General features: G+C 32.0%; 1 protein-coding gene and 1 long non-coding RNA gene across 2 annotated transcripts in view; both read right to left on the reverse strand.

Annotated features, from left to right (window-relative positions):
- Positions 1 to 5,131: 5,131 nt before the first annotated feature.
- Positions 5,132 to 5,737, reverse strand: LOC147815974 (uncharacterized). The gene has a single exon (XM_087156678.1). It carries the CDS (start codon positions 5,735 to 5,737, stop codon positions 5,132 to 5,134), a length of 606 nt encoding a protein of 201 aa, XP_087012804.1.
- A 4,546-nt stretch (positions 5,738 to 10,283) lies between these two features.
- The window catches only part of LOC147815975 (uncharacterized), a 75,147-nt gene continuing 65,031 nt past the window's right edge, over positions 10,284 to 20,399 (reverse strand). The window contains exon 3 of the long non-coding RNA XR_015430984.1: positions 10,284 to 10,441. This is a non-coding gene — a long non-coding RNA (uncharacterized LOC147815975). The remainder of the gene's footprint in view (positions 10,442 to 20,399) is intronic.

Here is a 20,399-nt window from a genome sequence, read left to right on the forward strand (position 1 = left end):
AGACTGTATAGAGGATGATTAACTGTAATCCAGGGAAATGTCTGTAACTTTTGTTGTGTTACTTCGGCTTTTGACAAATGTCTTTTCTTGCATCTTTTTGTTTATTGTTTGAAATTCTAGGTAGCCACCCCGCTGAGACTTTTCGATATTCCAAATAGTCATTAATTATGCTTTGCATACATCCATAACTCATCTTTGTCATCGCATTTAGTTATCGAACTTTCCTTCGTCGGTCATTATGTCTATCATTACAGTCCTGTCGTCTCTGTCATAAAACTCGCTCTTGGTCGAAGAGCATATGAGACAAATATTCCATTTATTAAGGGCCTTGTTTAAATAACTTGTGACATTTGCATACTTGAGATCTCGGGCAGGGTGGGTATCATCACCAAATGATGCCAGCAATCTGCTCAAAATTTCAATAAATTTGACATCTTGACCTCTTATTGAAAATTTAATTATTATGTTCTGTGCAACTGCGTTAGTAAAGTTACCGCTCGCTTATGATTAAAGTTACTCAAAAAAAATTATCAAAAACTAAATACTGCCAAACAATTATTTAGATTCTAGATAAAGTTATATTGTTACCATGACAATGAGAATATAAATAGTCCCCCCCCCCTTGGCAGAATTTTTTCGGGCTTTCTGCGACAAACTTCTCTAGCACTAATATTTTGTTTTAAGATACTTTTAATTATGCCAATTACAAAACGTTTATTTAAAGTAACAAAAATGTTATTTTAGAAGAAAGTATAGAATAAAAATGTATCAAAATTTAAAATTTTAAAAGTAGTATATTTTTAATCCTAATATAATAGATGATATTCTCGTATTTTGTAGCCGGAAAAATGAGATTTGGAATTTCGTAAATCATTATACAAATTAAAATTCGCAAATAAATTAAACGATAATAAATTAAAATCTTAAAATCCGTGCAGGACTCCCAAAATAAAGAACACGAATCACTTAAGTAGGACTCTTTAAAAAAGAGATGCTCAAATTAAGTGTATGTAAAATATGGCGTTCTTTAAAGGAAAAAAAATGAAAGAAAGAGCATCATTTCTGGACCGAACTATCTTTTAAACTTTCGAGCCTTCTGAATTCTTTATTTTATGTTATTAATTTCAAATTCTAGCTAAAACCAGTTATTAACTTTTTTTTTTCTTTATTTTTTAAATTTCAAATGAGAATAGAAAAATCAAGATTATTTCTTTCCTCTTTGATGCGCAAGAAAGACATATTTGAAAAAAAAAATTCTGCAGAAAATAAAAAAAATTTTTTGAAAATTCATGCAGAGAGGAAAACGAAAATTTTTCCTTTCCCAAATGAAAAATCTTTCTCCAAAAACTCTAACATTCTGCTCTGTGACAATGTCGCCGAGTTCTGCCACGGGGATCGTATCATGCAATTAAATGAGTCTCATTTATATTTGATCCATCTACTTAAATTCAGAATCCATTTAATTTTGGTATAAAAAAATAATCGCTGTATTTTGTAAAATTGCCCCTTAAGCAAAACACGAATTCAAACATGGGTCAGTCGCAGAACCTTAGTCTTCAATGTGCTATCTATCAATATATATATATATATATATATATATATATATATATATATATATATATATATATATATATATATATATATATATATATATATATATATATATATATATATATATATATATATATATATATATATATATAAAGAGAGAGTTATTACCCACTAATTACATGCGTGCATAACGCTATTATTTACATTAACTGAAAAAGAAATATAAATATTGCCATCACACGGCAGAAACTTTGTCGTTAATTCAATAAACTAAGTGAAAGTAAGTCTGCAAAGACAAAAATATAATAATAATAATAATATCACCCTGAATAACTTTCGTTCTAATGATCGGATTTTCACGTACTAAGTGCCGATCTTAATGGTTTCTGAGAGTGTCCTCAAACATGCTAATTATTTAGTGTACTCAAAACGTACTTTCTTTGAATAAACGTCTATTTTTTTACATATTTGGATTCTTAATCATCAAAATATAGGGGGTAGCCGCAATCTGGGAAATGTGGTCCCCACCGTTTGGTCAGGAGAGCGATTCAAAGTTTGGACACCTTAATGTAAATTTCACTTTTTGCGTTTTTAGTCATACTTTAAAAACTAGTTAAACAATTCAAAAAATAAAAAATTGAAACCACTCAATAAATCTCATTTATCCAAAGATAATTTCATAAAAAAATAATTTTTTATAATTATTTATTATTTTTTTTTTAATTAAATTGAGAATGAAAAAATTTTGAATTATAAGGTATGAATTTTCTTATACCATATTAATCTACATATTTTTCAATTGAAAATTCTAAAGTTTCAACTGTTTTTATTTAGTAGAAACTGAGAAATATTAAAATTAATTATTTTTAAAAAAGTAATTTGGCGAAAATGGAGAAATATTTAAATGGGGCGATTAATATTAAAATGTGATTAATTTACGAGAAACTTGACTTCGTGCGCGCAGCGTTAACTTTCATTCATATTTTTCGCTAATAACTGATTGCTAATCTTTTTATTTTTTTGAAACTATAAACTATTCTTCAACTATTTTAACTATTTCTTCAATATATAATGTACTATTTAATACGAATACGTAGTCAACATTTTTAAGCATCTTAAAATTTCTCAACATTTAAACATCGTCTTAATCTTAAAATAAATTTTTTAATCACCAGTCCGGGAGTTTTTCGCAGAATTTTTCTACCAACTATTTAATTAAATTTTAAAATTTTTAAAAATCTTATTCTTTACGCAAACTACGTATATTATTTCCTCATTAAAATACTAATCAATTTTTTCAGTACTTTAATTTAGGTTTTCTTTAAAGTAAATTTCCATTTTAAATTACTGTCAATTTTTTTTAAATAAAACTTAGAATTATTGTCTGCTAGCTATGAATAAAACGTTGTTAAGAAATTAAGAACATTCCGCTGTTTAAAATTATTTGATGCAGAACAGCTGACTGTTTACTAAGCATACTATTTTTTTCGGAAAATGAATAAAATTATTGATTGTCTTTTTTTTTTGTTTCCTGTGACTTCAACATAGATTATCTAAAATAGTGTTGATGTTTTATAAGTCACTACCAAGAGTATAAAGATACAGATCATAAAGAGCTGTCGATTTTAAAGCATCTTAAAATATCTTAGTATCTTAAATGTCGTTCCAACATCTTAGTTGTGAAATTAAATTTTTAATTAACGGACCACATGTGATTCACAGAACTATCCAACTAATTATTTCATCAGATTTTTTAGTCTTTCTTGTAGATGCCATTTAGATTTTTTTCCGGATAATACACTAAACTATTTTATTTAATTTTTAACTTTAGCAAGATTCCCAAGATATTATTTGAAGTTAGGAAAATGCCTCATTTTGTTAAGCAGCAAAAACTAAAATTTGAAATTTGTAATGATAATAAAAATAATCGGGCCAATTTTAGAATCTTCTGATTTAAAAAAAAAAAATTCAATGAAAAATACGAATTTCGAACATATTTCTATAAAGAGAAAAAAAAATACGCGGCGAGAAGGTTAACATACTTTTTACAGAGACTGAGAAAACCAAATTTTCCTATATTTCGCCATAGAAGGATAAGAATGATATTGCCACGAGGAACCTACTCAATAATTTCGTAATTTCCAGAATGAAATCTGTTTTATCGAAACGTATTATTCCTTGAAAACTAAAACGAGAAAAAAATTAACTTTTATTATTTATCTAAGCTTATTCCATTTATTTAATGATAGCGGTATCAAGGTTAAGGATATGCGATGGAAGCCTCGTTTACTATTATACTATAAATGCATTAAATCATATAGCTTGAATAATTTATTTTAAGCAAATTATATAATAATTTTAAACAAATAAGGGTGTAAAAATAAACTCGATCGAAATACTCCTAAAGTATACCCTAAAATATACGTAGAATAAACTTTGAAATCGATAGATAAAAAATACCTTTTCAAACAACTACGAGTAAGTCGGAAACGCTAACACTCTTTGAAGTAGCTGTCCTTGAAACTATTTTTTTTTTCGATTCCTGGTGCTAGGGGACATTCAATTTTCACATTCGACTTTTGAAATTTCAATTTTAAACGTAATTTTTTTACGTCCTTAAAAAACGTTAAAACTTGTAGCTAAAGAAAAATTGTACTGTATTGATTTTTTTAGAAAGTAATAAATTATTATTTTTTCAATCTAAGAACCTATGCCTTTATCTTACGTAAAACTTATTTTAATACCGAGTGAAATAATTTAATTCTAGGAGGCTCCGCCCCCTGCTCGCTAACGCTCGCCAACCCCCGAGAATTGCTACGCAATCCTATGTGGTTCACGCCGTGAACCATGGCTCGCTGCGCTCGCTCGCCAATGAACACAATGTTCTAGCACAAAGACATAATATATTATCATCAAAGACATAGTATTTTATCATCAAAGACATAGTATTGTACTTATGTAGATGAATTCTACCAATGTTCTTATTGGCTTTTAAAAAAGTATATTAGCTATTTAGATTGTACATGGTGAAAAAAATCAAAACATTAGCTAAATAAGAAACATATTAGCAAAATAAATTATCAAATATTGCTTCACTAATATTCTGCATTTTAAAGCGTGAAAATTCAATGCATAAATAAACGCGAAATATACACTGACTGAGCAAAACTCATGGGATACCCACCTAATATCTGGTCGGCCCCTCTCTGACCCGGCGGAGTGCAGCGATACGGTGTGGAGGTGAGTCTGCAAGGCTCTGGGACACGTCCGGAGGTAGTTGGCACCACACATCCTGCAGAGTGGCTGCCAATTGTGGCCTGTTCGTGGGTTGAGGATTCAATGCCCTGAGCCTGATGTCGAGGGCACCCCAGATATGCTCAATGGGGTTCATATCAGGACTTCGAGGTGGCCAATTCAGTCGTTGTATCTCACCTGCATGCTCGTCGAACCAGGCACGGACGATATTGGGGCGATGTGGGGCTGCGTTGTCATCCTGATATACAGCAATGTCATCAGGGTGTTGAAACATGAAAAAAAGGGTGGAGATGGTCTCCTACCAGCTGAAGATGCCGCTGACCAGTCAATGTGGCACCCAGAATGACCAGGGGGCCCATTCCATGCCACGAAAATGCACCCCACACCTTGACTGATAGGCCACCGGCCTGGACTGTGCCCACTTGGCATGCTGGATCGATCGCTTCGTGCGGTGTGCGCCACACACGGTGCTCCCATCAGCATGGAACAGTTGATAACGTGATTCGTCAGACCAGATCATGTTACACCACTGTTGCAGTGTCCATCCGTGGTGATTGGTGTCAAATGCACGCCGAATTGTCCGATGACGCTGGGTTAGCAGTGGCACACGTGTGGGGCGACGACTCTCATACCCGAGAACACGCATGTTCCGACGGATTGTCCACTGAAACACGTCTCTATCACGGCCAGTGTTGAATTCAGCAGTGATTTGTTGCACATTTGCTCTCCTATCTCGAGTTACCACTCGTCTCATGTTTCGCCTGTCTCGGTCATTTAGGGCCTGTGGACGCCAGGTATGGTGTCTGTTGTGGACTGTGACACCCTCATTCACCCATTCTCGGTAAACTCTAGACACGGTTGACCTTGGGAAGCCAGATTCCTGAACCACTTCCGAAATGGAATGTCCAATGCGTTGAGCAGCTACAACCATGCCGCGTTCGAATGCCGTCAACTCACGACGGCGTTGGATTTTACCTGATCACTCACACAACCACTTCAAGCAGTGTCTAACACACAGCTGAGACAGTCGCGGAGGCCACCAGGTGGCGTTGGTCACGCGTGCTGTCCATCCACAAATCAGAGCCCTGCTACCCCATGAGTTTTGCTCAGTCAGTGTAAAAAAATTCAATGCATTCAAACGTTTTTTAGACGTTTAGGTAGCTCCCAGTAGAAAAATATCAATTCAACAGCGGCCTTTTATAGCATTCTCACTTCAATTAATTAATTAATTCCTAATTGGGTATAATATAAAAAAAACACAACAACTTCCACTTAGTAGGAATAACATTTACCATGACGCAATGCTAAATTCTATGCCACTATCCACATAAATGCCACTATCCACATAAATCAATTATTAATCAAAAATCGAATATCAATTACTTTTCTTTATAATGCAATAAAATCTGGCGAGCAGCTATTTAAACGATCAAACACTTCGTTTGTTTATTTGTGGCTTGAAGTTAGGCTAGCAGAAAATGCCGTTCATGGGTTAAATTTAGTAGGAATAACACAACCTGTGACGTAGGCTATAGTATACCCAATTGAGTTTAAATTAAATATTGTCATGTTTTTAGTACATGAATCTGAATTGAACAACCTGATAATGCTCACTCTGGTTATTGTTATCTGGTTGCTCACTACGTGCTCTTGCGCGCCGAATCCAATCAATTAAAAATGAAAACTGTTGCCAGCTCGAGAAAAGAAATATCATCGGTTTTATTGATACATACATACATACGTACGTATTAGCGTTTTATATAATACTAGGAGGCTTCGCCCCCTGCTCGCTGGTGCTCGCCAACCCCCGGAACTGCTTTCGCAGTTCATTTCGGATGGCCTCGCAATCCGATGCTCGCTTTACTCGCTCATTGGATACGTTCTTAACGTCTAGTTTTTGTATACTTTTTTGAACACTGAAGTTCCGAAAACTTTTCACTGTAGAAAATTCTAAACCTGTACATTTCAATATCAATTTGAAATTGCAAACAGTTCACATATTTTTCTTAATCACACTATTCTAAATTTCAGTTGTTGAGAAAAGTAACTGTTGTAAGTTTTGTTTTAAAGTCTTTCCCACAAAAGGGCTAAAGCCATGTGTTGTAAAACAATATGAAATAGTAGTTTGCCACTGAACGCCGGATGTAAAGCATCGGCTTCGCTAAAGATAATTTTGTATTTTTAATTCTCTGAATGACGCCACGCTAATATGGAATTTGTAAAATAAATGTATATATTTTTGATTGTTGATGAAGCCCATCATTTTGCGTTTTCATCAGTGTTCAGAAGCAGAACAACTATAAGTTCTTTATTTTATCACAAAAATATAAAATGTAAAAAAAACAAAGAGTAAGAAAATAAGTATAGTCATAGAAAAAGTTAAAATTATAATATAGTATTTATCAGCTAAAATAAAACTTTTTGTTTAAGTCATTGTTAACAATTCAAATTTCTCCGAAGCAATTCTAAACCTTAATTTTGCTCACTACGGGCTCTTGCGCGCCGAATCCAATCAATTAAAAATGAAAACTGTTGCCAGCGCGAGAAAAGAAATATCATCGGTTTTATTGATACATACATACGTACGTATTAGCGTTTTATATAATATAGATAGATTCTCTGTTACTATATGGATAATCCCAAGAAACTGAATCAAAAATATAAAAACTTCATTGATTTATAAAATAATAGATGATAATAAAAATAGACATGTTTTGAGAGTCCAATAGTTAAAGTCACAAGTCATTCACGCCTGACAAGTCTTGAGAACGGGCGCTTATATTTGAATGCTTGAAACATGTCGAGTTTTACTTTCCTCTTCATATTTTTTTGAAGCCAGTTGAGTTTAATCATCAATTATACTGTTTTACATTTGTGTCTTGTTCATTATTTGGATCAGGATTTTTAACTCGTTAAAGTAAACATATGCATTTTAATATTTCAACATGATTCATGTGGTCTTTAACAGCTTAAGAGAACATGAGTATCAATATTGTAAAAGTTATTCTTAATTTTAAAATTAAAATTTTGAAAGCAGATATTTTGAGTTAATGAAATTGAATATTTTAGCTTTTAAGTTTTTGTTCCCCCATGTCAGTATCTTAAGGATCTTACGAGCTCTCTTTAAAAAGAAAGTATCGTTTCAGATATATGTAAGAAAATAACAAAAAAAAATTATAGTAGCAGTATTTGGGGGTAAATGTAGCATATCGTAATTGAAGAACTGCTGTGTGGCATTTTATGACGAATTTGCGAAAGTAAGTTTCAGAATGTATGATGATGCTATTTGCAAATCATATTTATCCAAAGGAAACCATGTAACCTAAATAACTTTAAAAAAGAAACGATTTTTTTAACAATGAATCTTACAGTATGCAACATATTATTTCAATATCTTGTTTTTGAAAATAATATATTTCAATGTTTTTAAAATGCCACTTAACATTCAGCAATTCCTTGAGTTATAAAAAAAAAGAAATATTGTAAATTATAGAAAACCTTGTGAATGTGCATTCGAGTTATTATTTTTAGATTTGCATTCGAGTTATATTTTTAGATCGAGTTATTATATTATTTTTTTCATTTTTCAAGCATTTTTCTTGCTTCTTCAAACTTTCTTGCCTAGAAAACTCGATTAAAGCTGTAAAAATGATTATTCCTGAAATTTTGTATATAATTATGATAAGTTATGTAAATTTGATTCTAGTATGAAATCTTCGCATAAATATAGTGAAAACAACATAAAAAATCGAAATAATGTCAGATTAAAAATTCATGTATTTAAATTCTAAAAGCTTAGAAAATAATAAATAATTTATAAATTGATTCAAATTTTCTTTTCAAAGGAGATTAAAAGAAAAAAACAATATTTTCTTTTTGGTCAAAAATCAGCTTAAAAACTGTCAATTGCCTAGAAACTTCGTGATATTTTCTATTAACTATTTAATTGAACCTCTCCAAGCAATCACCTAACATTATATAAACTTTTTTATAGTTTCTTCATAATTTTTATAATAGATTGGTTGCTTAGCAACCTAGCAAAATTAAGTATTCCTCTTTTGATTTAGTGCATGGGATATCTTGAAATATTCATTTGCGGCAAATATATAATCCTTTATTGCGACCCAATTTTTTCATAATTTTACCCCTATTTTAAGGGTCAGGATTCCAAATATGTAATAAAAATATATGTCTATTCAGTTGTTGTTGTTCATTTACGTCGCACTAGAGCTGCACAATGGGCTATTGGCGACGGTCTGGGAAACATCCCTGAGGATGATCCGAAGACATGCCATCGCAATTTTGATCCTCTGCAGAGGGGATGGCACCCCCGCTTCGGTAGCCCGACGACCTGCACGCGAAGTCGAGCACTTTATGGTAGAACAGTTTAAAGAGGGCCCATACCGCACACCCTCGGTCCCTACGCAGGCTGATACAAGTGGTCTCCCACCCGCACACTAACCGTAGCCAGTGATGCTTAACTTCGGTGATCTGCTGGGAACCGTGTCTTAACGATCAGTCCACTGCGGGACATATGTCTATTCAGAGAAAGTACGTTTTTGTGTGTGGTTTTGTAACATAATTAATAGTTAGCACTAATTAACGAGCATATTTGAGGTCACCACCACGAACTATTAACATAGACTTTTAGTTCGTGAAAATCCGATCATTAGAACAAAAGTTATTCAGGGTGACATCTTTTTTTTGCAGACTGTACATACAACTCTAACAGAACCTATTGAAATATTCTATTCTGATTGTGTACGTGAAAATCTGATTATTAAATCAAAAGTTAAGTAGTTCTGTGTTTTATATTTTGCAATGCGTTTGACATTCTTTCATCCTGTGATAATTTAACTCTTTATTTTTACTCACAAGTTTAAATTTCAATTCGACCACTTGCGCTAGAAAGACGTATTTCGCACGTCAAAGTGCTTTTGACACAAAATTGTCAATGACGTGCTGTAGACGTCAACAGCAATCATCACAGAAATCAAATAGACTTTCGTGGTTCGTACCGAAAAAATAGAAATGATTATTCCGTTTTCTAACAACATCGTATTTTTGACGCCTCGACATCCACTGTTTTGGTAAACATATCTACGAATTTTTTCCTAAAAAACGAATTTTACAAAATGTATTGTCTTGAGTACTATATCCATAGCTGCTAACTTGTACGGCCATTGAGATATAATTTTCTTAGTGGTAGCATTTCGGGGGTTTAAATCGTGAAGTCTTAAGTTTCAAGAAATATTTTAAACTACCACGACAAATCAAAAAAAAATTTTAAAAAATATGTAGTTAGAATCTATTTGTTGGCTAATTCTGCTTAGAGATGTCTTAATAATTTTAGTTAAAGAAAATTCTTACGAATTTAATTGTTTTACAGCCACTTTGTAAACATCTTTTTCAACGATCGGACAAATTGGCAGGTATGATTATGGTAAGTTTAAAAAGATTCATCAAACTTACCTAATTTAGAAAAAAGACGATCTTTTTAGTGTTTTCTGAAAATATTCTGCTGTCTTCCTCTCTGTCTATTAGTAGCAGTCACAAAGCCATTCATTCTCGTGGATAAAATCAATTGACACGGTTTTATTAGTTGAACTGAGTATTTTAGTGAACTAAAATGAATCTAAAATATTTATTAGCTTTACCTGGAAAATAAAATTAACATTAGAGCCTGAAATGAAATAAAAACTTTAATAACCATTGTATTCATTTTTAAAGAGGTAGTAAGTAGACTTATGATTATGTTGAAATTAACAACAATTATTTTCTCTTAAATTTGGAGAATGAAAAAAAAGAAGAAATATTTGAAAACTTTTTTGTAATCAAGGTTAAAAAGAAAATATAATCATAAAATTAAAATGGAGATAAAAATTTGAGCTACAGCAAAATAATATCTTAGAATTTAAAGCAGTTGTAATAGTTTTAACTCTCAAACTACACTTTGTCATACATCATAGGAAAGAAAAAGACACAAAACTTTAAAATTGAAATTTGATAACATGCATTTTGTTTTAAATTAGCTCAATCCATTTTTATAAATTCAACTGCAAAAGAATATATTTCAAGGGTTTAAGATTTAGGGTGTTTAAATCTTTTTTTCTTCTTTAAGGGATCTAATTCTATCAAAAATTACATTAAAAAAATATTCATGCAAGTGGATTGAGTCGATTTTAAACCAAATCTTTAAACTGTTTTGGACGATAAAATTTTTTTTCTCATTTAAAGCAGGAATTAAAACGCGATATGACACGGACACTTAAGTAAATTTCCTCGGATAGTTTACATAATAAAAAAAAGTAAAACTAAATTTCAAGCTCCAAAATATGCATTTCTTATATTACATTTCATCAAAAAATATTTTTTGTCCACATATTTTATTTTTCAATTATTTTTTTAATAGTAAAATAATTTAACTTAAGAGCGAGTGAATTTGGGAAATATATTTAATTTTCTTTTGTGTCAAAATAGCTTGTCTTTTTCTAATGTTGTGTCATAAATAGCTCATGTGTAACATATCTCTGTTATTTTCGAGATTCTGTATATTTCTTTCCACAATTTTTGTACTGTTACGATATATCACTGCGATTCGAACGCTAGTATCATAAATTAGTAAATAAAAATTTTGTGGATAAATCCAAAAGAAATAGAAAAATTTCTCCAGAATTCTTCAAGAGGAAATTTTTATTCAATTATTCAGTTCCGCTAAACGTTCGTTTGAAAGTTTATTTTATTGTGTATTATCTTAGATAAACATTTGCTATTTTTATGTTTCCTTTGAACCTAGAACTCAGAAGACATTCAAATCTCTTCATTATCCATATTTACTTAAAGTATTGACTTCTGTTTTATGACATAAAACAAACTTTCTCGAATTAATCAAGTTAGCTTAACATTCAGAGAAGTTTTTCCATAGATTAATTAAATAGGTAGACTGTTGAACTTTGACAGCCCTTTTAGCATCTGGGAATAGACTGCCCAAATGGCAATCTAAATAAAATACAAAAGGACCATAGGTTACAGGGTTTGAGGCTACAACGAAAAATTTGTTTCGAAAACAAAATATTACAAAAGAAAAAATTTCTTGCAGTATTAAATTTCCTACCAAAATGTTTAGACACTTGTTTAGTTAATTGTATGCATCAATAAATATAAAGCATTAGTAGTAGGCGCAAGCTTGGTGATGAATATTTTAATTCGGAATTAAATTTACATTTTAATCATCAGAGGTGATGAACGGTTTCTATAAAGTGCAATCACATTAACAATATTCCGATTTCGATTAACTTATGCGTTATGTTAATTGGAAAATATATTATTGACATAAATATATATAAATAAATTGGATAATATTTAGATAGGGGGGAGTGAGGTAAAACCGGCACATCTATTTTAGGGAAATTAGTAATGTCTTCTGCAGACAAACTGTAAATTACACTTTGCTAGTCAATAAGCCATATTGGCTTCTTGTTCAAAATAAATTCACGGCTTCAGTGTAGATAAGTTTGTTTAATTAAGTTTACTGTCTAACGTTCTTTTGTTTTCAAGCTATCCTTATTTATTGATGATTACAGTTATAAAAATTATTTTTAGTCTAGCTTATTTTATGTTGACTAAGGACCTTAACAATACGGATTTAACCCGATAATTAGTACTGTTCCGTTTCGTACCGTACTACCGTATCCGCTCGCACTACCGGTGCCTTCTTTCTTGATGTGTGTCTATGCTGAGCCCACAAAATCAGCAGTGCAGCAGAGGAAGAAGAAAACTACATTCAAAGCTGAACCAAGGTTTTACGGGTTACCGGACAAACTCGTTTGCGAGTCCTATCCTCAATGCACAAAAAGCCTGATTTTCATTTTTGTAGAATTTTTGAATACCCTTTGTATAAAATTTGCACTTTTATACAGGTAATCTCTGCTATTTTCTTTCCTTTTTTTTTGAAAAAAAAAAACGAACCTTAATAAAAACTGTATTTTTGTAAAGAATTTTGGTTGGGCGCTCAGCCGCTATGGGACAATTTTTCCTCTTTTTCCCTTCCCTTCGACTACGACCTAGACTCCCACAGCATGTAAATTACATGCATAATTTATAAATTTGTCTTACAAAATAGAAATGTCTGCTATTTTTTCACTGAAATTCCAGTATTTTTAAATATCCCACTAGTTGGGTAAAAGCAGATGGTTTACAGTTTTTCAGGAAAAAAATCCTTTATAAAGAAAATAGAACATCTATGACTTTTTGAGATTTATATGTACAATGAATATCTTGGTTAAATAAAACAATTTCTAGATAGAACTATTTAGCTCCAACTGGCCTTCGAGTCTTGGCTACACAGCATTACCCCTCCATTCCAAATATATAAATTGGATTATAATTAGATTTAAATTATATTTTTTAACATTTGATTTATCAGTAAAAATAAAGCCAATTTTTTATTGGAACATACATGCTCATGATGAACAAACTTTATTTTCTTAATTAAAACGCACGAAAAATACTATATGTTTAGAATTCAAAATTAAAGCATGTCTCTATGATAATTTATATCTCTCTTTCATAACTCAATTCAGTTAAATACTTACGATATTAGTTGACGAATTGTAAAATTAAAATTTTGAAAACTCAAAACTTGTGGATTTTTCAATCTGAGAGCAAAATGATTTCATTACAAATATTCAATTTTCCAATTAAAATTATTCAACAGGGTGCGTAGCCAAATCTTTGAATCAAAAATAAGCACTTTTTAAAAAGTTTTCAAGCACTTTACAAAAATTTTCAAGCACTCAAAAAATTCATATTCAATCAATGATATTATTGAAAAACCAAAACATTTTATAAAGAGTTTTAGCGTTAAAAAAACGCAAAAAGAAACGGACGTAAATCAAAACAATAAGTACTTTCCCACATCACCGAGAGAATTCAACTTGACCCTGAACTCAGAACAAAAGTACCCTTACCCCCTACGTCAAAAAAGTGTTAAAAGTAAAATAAAATAAACAAGAATAAAATTAAATTAAATTAAAAAGAAAAACATTTCACAAGGATCTGATATTCTCTATCCGAATTGGAGCACTCGGATTTCGGTTCTAAGTGTGCGCGCATGCGCAAGTCATAACGTGGGTACGACATGAAGTCCGCGTGAATGAGTACGTAGCAAACACCCCATTTTTCGAGAAATGCATCGAATCCACCAGATGTCACTGAAGAAAAAAAAATTATGACGAAAATTAAAATTATGAAAAACAACGACCAGAGAACTTTCCATTTAGACAACAGCATTGCAGGCAACAAAGTGGTTATTAGTTAAAAGAAAGACAAAAAAGCATTAAAAATAATAATTAATAAAAGGTGAGGAAAGGGAGGAACAAATAAAGTATCACTGACACATTTAAAAAAAAAATATTTAAAAATTATGAGGAAACGTTAGAGCTTAAATAATAACAGAAAAGAGTTTTGTACTGCCGGGTACTTTGAAAGCGTCACTGGGCATCCCTACCTCCAACGAGGTGGGACACCATCTTCCTGCAACGCCCAGTGAACTTTCTATTTAGACAACAGCATTGCAGGCAACAAAGTGGTTATTAGTAAAAAGAAAGAAAAAAAACATTAAAAATAAAAATTAATAATAGGTGAGAAAGGAAAGAACAAATAACGTATAAGTTACATATTAGAAAAAAAATATTTAAAAAATATGAGGAAACGTTAGAGCTTAAATAATAACAGAAGAGAGTTTTGTACTGCCGGGTACTTTGAAAGCGTCACTGGGCATCCCTACCTCCAACGAGGTGGGACACCATCTTCCTGCAACGCCCAGTGAACTTTCTATTTAGACAACAGCATTGCAGGCAACAAAGTGGTTATTAGTAAAAAGAAAGAAAAAAAACATTAAAAATAAAAATTAATAATAGGTGAGAAAGGAAAGAACAAATAACGTATAAGTTACATATTAGAAAAAAAATATTTAAAAAATATGAGGAAACGTTAGAGCTTAAATAATAACAGAAGAGAGTTTTGTACTGCCTGGTACTTTGAAAGTGTCACTGGGCCTCCCTACTCCAACGAGGTGGGACACCATCTTCCTGCAACGCCCAGTGAACTTTCTATTTAGACAACAGCATTGCAGGCAACAAAGTGGTTATTGGTAAAAAGAAAGAAAAAAAACATTAAAAATAAAAATTAATAAAAGGTGAGGAAAAGGAGGAACAAATAAAGTATCAGTTACATATTAGAAAAAAAAATATTTAAAAAATAAGAGGAAACGTTAGAGCTTAAATAATAACAGAAGAGAGTTTTGTACTGCCTGGTACTTTGAAAGTGTCACTGGGCCTCCCTACCTCCAACGAGGTGGGACACCATCTTCCTGCAACGCCCAGTGAACTTTCTATTTAGACAACAGCATTGCAGGCAACAAAGTGGTTATTAGTAAAAAGAAAGAAAAAAAACATTAAAAATAAAAATTAATAATAGGTGAGAAAGGAAAGAACAAATAACGTATAAGTTACATATTAGAAAAAAAATATTTAAAAAATATGAGGAAACGTTAGAGCTTAAATAATAACAGAAGAGAGTTTTGTACTGCCGGGTACTTTGAAAGCGTCACTGGGCATCCCTACCTCCAACGAGGTGGGACACCATCTTCCTGCAACGCCCAGTGAACTTTCTATTTAGACAACAGCATTGCAGGCAACAAAGTGGTTATTAGTAAAAAGAAAGAAAAAAAACATTAAAAATAAAAATTAATAATAGGTGAGAAAGGAAAGAACAAATAACGTATAAGTTACATATTAGAAAAAAATATTTAAAAAATATGAGGAAACGTTAGAGCTTAAATAATAACAGAAGAGAGTTTTGTACTGCCTGGTACTTTGAAAGTGTCACTGGGCCTCCCTACCTAAAACGAGGTGGGACACCATCTTCCTACAACGCCCAGTGAACTTTCTATTTCGACAACAGCATTGCAGGCAACAAAGTGGATATTAGCAAAAAGAAAGAAAAAAAAACATTAAAAACAAAAATTAATAAAAAGGTGAGGAAAAGGAGGAACAAATAAATTATCAGTTACATATTAGAAAAAAAAATATTTAAAAAATATGAGGAAACGTTAGAGCTTAAATAATAACAGAAGAGAGTTTTGTACTGCCTGGTACTTTGAAAGTGTCACTGGGCCTCCCTACCTCCAACGAGGTGGGACACCATCTTCCTACAACGCCCAGTGAAATTTCTATTTAGACAACAGCATTGCAGGCAACAAAGTGGTTATTAGTAAAAAGAAAGAAAAAAAAACATTAAAAATAAAAATTAATAATAGGTGAGAAAGGAAAGAACAATTAACGTATCAGTTACATATTAGGAAAAAAAAATATTTAAAAAATATGAGGAAACGTTCGAGCTTAAGTAATAACAGAAGAGAGTTTCGTACTGCCTGGTACTTTGAAAGTGTCACTGGGCCTCCCTACTCCAACGAGGTGGGACACCATCTTCCTGCAACGCCCAGTGAACTTTCTATTTAGACAACAGCATTGCAGGCAACAAAGTGGTTATTAGTAAAAAGAAAGAAAAAAAAACATTAAAAATAAAAATTAATAATAGGTGAGAAAGGAAAGAACAATTAACGTATCAGTTACATATTAGGAAAAAAAAATATTTAAAAAATATGAGGAAACGTTCGAGCTTAAGTAATAACAGAAGAGAGTTTCGTACTGCCTGGTACTTTGAAAGTGTCACTGGGCCTCCCTACCTAAAACGAGGTGGGATACCATCTTCCTACAACGCCCAGTGAACTTTCTATTTAGATAACAGCATTGCAGGCAACACAGTGGTTATTAGTAAAAAAAAAGAAAAAAAAACATTAAAAATAAAAATTAATAAAAGGTGAGGAAAAGGAGGAACAAATAAAGTATCAGTTACATATTAGAAAAAAAAATATTTAAAAAATAAAAGGAAACGTTAGAGCTTAAATAATAACAGAAGAGAGTTTTGTACTGCCTGGTTCTTTGAAAGTGTCACTGGGCCTCCCTACCTAAAACGCGGTGGGACACCATCTTCCTGCAACGCCCAGTGAACTTTCTATTTAGACAACAGCATTGCAGGCAACAAAGTGGTTATTAGTAAAAAAAAAGAAAAAAAAACATTAAAAATAAAAATTAATGAAAGATGTGGAAAAGGAGGAACAAATAAAGTAGCAGTTTCATATTAGAAAAAAAATATTTAAAAAATAAAAGGAAACGTTAGAGCTTGAATAATAACAGAAGAGAGTTTTGTACTGCCTGGTACTTTGAAAGTGTCACTAGGCCTCCCTACCTAAAACGAGGTGGGACACCATCTTCCTACAACGCCCAGTGAACTTTCTATTTCGACAACAGCATTGCAGGCAACAAAGTGGTTATTAGTAAAAAGAAAGAAAAAAAAACATTAAAAATAAAAATTAATAAAAAGGTGAGGAAAAGGAGGAACAAATAAATTATCAGTTACATATTAGAAAAAAATTTTTTTAAAAAATATGAGGAAACGTTAGAGCTTAAGTAATAACAGAAGAGAGTTTCGTACTGCCTGGTACTTTGAAAGTGTCACTGGGCATCCCTACCTCTAACGAGGTGGGACACCATCTTCCTGCAACGCCCAGTGAACTTTCTATTTAGACAACAGCATTGCAGGCAACAAAGTTGTTATTAGTAAAAAAAAAAGAAAAAAAAACATTAAAAATAAAAATTAATGAAAGATGTGGAAAAGGAGGAACAAATAAAGTAGCAGTTTCATATTAGAAAAAAAAATATTTAAAAAATATGAGGAAACGTTAGAGCTTAAGTAATAACAGAAGAGAGTTTTGTACTGCCTGGTACTTTGAAAGTGTCACTGGGCCTCCCTACCTCCAACGAGGTGGGACACCATCTTCCTACAACGCCCAGTGAACTTTCTATTTCGACAACAGCATTGCAGGCAACAAAGTGGTTATTAGTAAAAAGAAAGAAAAAAAAAACATTAAAAACAAAAATTAATAAAAAGGTGAGGAAAAGGAGGAACAAATAAATTATCAGTTACATATTAGAAAAAAAAATATTTAAAAAATATGAGGAAACGTTAGAGCTTAAGTAATAACAGAAGAGAGTTTTGTACTGCCTGGTACATTGAAAGTGTCACTGGGCCTCCCTACCTCCAACGAGGTGGGACACCATCTTCCTACAACGCCCAGTGAACTTTCTATTTAGACAACAGCATTGCAGGCAACAAAGTGGTTATTAGTAAAAAGAAAGAAAAAAAAACATTAAAAATAAAAATTAATAATAGGTGAGAAAGGAAAGAACAATTAACGTATCAGTTACATATTAGGAAAAAAAAATATTTAAAAAATATGAGGAAACGTTCGAGCTTAAGTAATAACAGAAGAGAGTTTCGTACTGCCTGGTACTTTGAAAGTGTCGCTGGGCCTCCCTACCTAAAACGAGGTGGGATACCATCTTCCTACAACGCCCAGTGAACTTTCTATTTAGATAACAGCATTGCAGGCAACACAGTGGTTATTAGTAAAAAAAAAGAAAAAAAAAACATTAAAAATAAAAATTTATAAAAGGTGAGGAAAAGGAGGAACAAATAAAGTATCAGTTACATATTAGAAAAAAAATATTTAAAAAATAAAAGGAAACGTTAGAGCTTAAATAATAACAGAAGAGAGTTTTGTACTGCCTGGTACTTTGAAAGTGTCACTGGGCCTCCCTACCTAAAACGAGGTGGGATACCATCTTCCTACAACGCCCAGTGAACTTTCTATTTAGATAACAGCATTGCAGGCAACACAGTGGTTATTAGTAAAAAAAAAGAAAAAAAAAACATTAAAAATAAAAATTAATAAAAGGTGAGGAAAAGGAGGAACAAATAAAGTATCAGTTACATATTAGAAAAAAAATATTTAAAAAATAAAAGGAAACGTTAGAGCTTAAATAATAACAGAAGAGAGTTTTGTACTGCCTGGTTCTTTGAAAGTGTCACTGGGCCTCCCTACCTAAAACGCGGTGGGACACCATCTTCCTGCAACGCCCAGTGAACTTTCTATTTAGACAACAGCATTGCAGGCAACAAAGTGGTTATTAGTAAAAAAAAAAAGAAGAAAAAACATTATAAATAAAAATTAATGAAACATGTGGAAAAGGAGGAACAAATAAAGTAGCAGTTTCATATTAGAAAAAAAATTTTTAAAAAATAAAAGGAAACGTTAGAGCTTAAATAATAACAGAAGAGAGTTTTGTACTGCCTGGTACTTTGAAAGTGTCACTGGGCATCCCTACCTCCAACGAGGTGGGACACCATCTTCCTGCAACGCCCAGTGAACTTTCTATTTAGACAACAGCATTGCAGGCAACAAAGTGGTTATTAGTAAAAAAAAAGAAAAAAAAAACATTAAAAATAAAAATTAATGAAAGATGTGGAAAAGGAGGAACAAATAAAGTATTAGTTACATATTAGAAAAAAAAATATTTAAAAAATATGAGGAAACGTTAGAGCTTAAGTAATAACAGAAGAGAGTTTTGTACTGCCTGGTACTTTGAAAGTGTCACTGGGCCTCCCTACCTCCAACGAGGTGGGACACCATCTTCCTACAACGCCCAGTGAACTTTCTATTTAGACAACAGCATTGCAGGCAACCAAGTGGTTATTAGTAAAAAGAGAGAAAAAAAAACATTAAAAATAAAAATTAATAATAGGTGAGAAAGGAAAGAACAAATAACGTATCAGTTACATATTAGGAAAAAAAATATTTAAAAAATATGAGGAAACGTTAGAGCTTAAGTAATAACAGAAGAGAGTTTCGTACTGCCTGGTACTTTGAAAGTGTCACTGGGCATCCCTACCTCCAACGAGGTGGGACACCATCTTCCTGCAACGCCCAGTGAACTTTCTATTTAGACAACAGCATTGCAGGCAACAAAGTGGTTATTAGTAAAAAAAAAGAAAAAAAAACATTAAAAATAAAAATTAATGAAAGATGTAGAAAAGGAGGAACAAATAAAGTAGCAGTTTCATATTAGAAAAAAAATATTTAAAAAATATGAGGAAACGTTAGAGCTTAAGTAATAACAGAAGAGAGTTTTGTACTGCCTGGTACTTTGAAAGTGTCACTGGGCCTCCCTACCTCCAACGAGGTGGGACACCATCTTCCTACAACGCCCAGTGAACTTTCTATTTAGACAACAGCATTGCAGGCAACAAAGTGGTTATTAGCAAAAAGAAAGAAAAAAAACATTAAAAATAAAAATTAATAAAAGGTGAGGAAAAGGAGGAACAAATAAAGTATTAGTTACATATTAGAAAAAAAAATATTTAAAAAATATGAGGAAACGTGAGAGCTTAAGTAATAACAGAAGAGAGTTTTGTACTGCCTGGTACTTTGAAAGTGTCACTGGGCCTCCCTACCTCCAACGAGGTGGGACACCATCTTCCTACAACGCCCAGTGAACTTTCTATTTAGACAACAGCATTGCAGGCAACAAAGTGGTTATTAGTAAAAAGAAAGAAAAAAAACATTTAAAATAAAAATTAATAAAAGGTGAGGAAAAGGAAGAACAAATAAAGTATCAGTTACATATTAG

This window comes from Parasteatoda tepidariorum, chromosome 2 (assembly GCF_982258835.1).
Source record: "Parasteatoda tepidariorum strain Cologne lab strain chromosome 2, Ptep-v5.0, whole genome shotgun sequence".
NCBI lineage: Eukaryota > Metazoa > Arthropoda > Arachnida > Araneae > Theridiidae > Parasteatoda > Parasteatoda tepidariorum.

Bases quoted from the DNA above. Each gene is read 5' to 3' on its own strand.
- LOC147815974 (XM_087156678.1), bottom strand. From the start codon at position 5,737: ATGGTTGTAGCTGCTCAACGCATTGGACATTCCATTTCGGAAGTGGTT.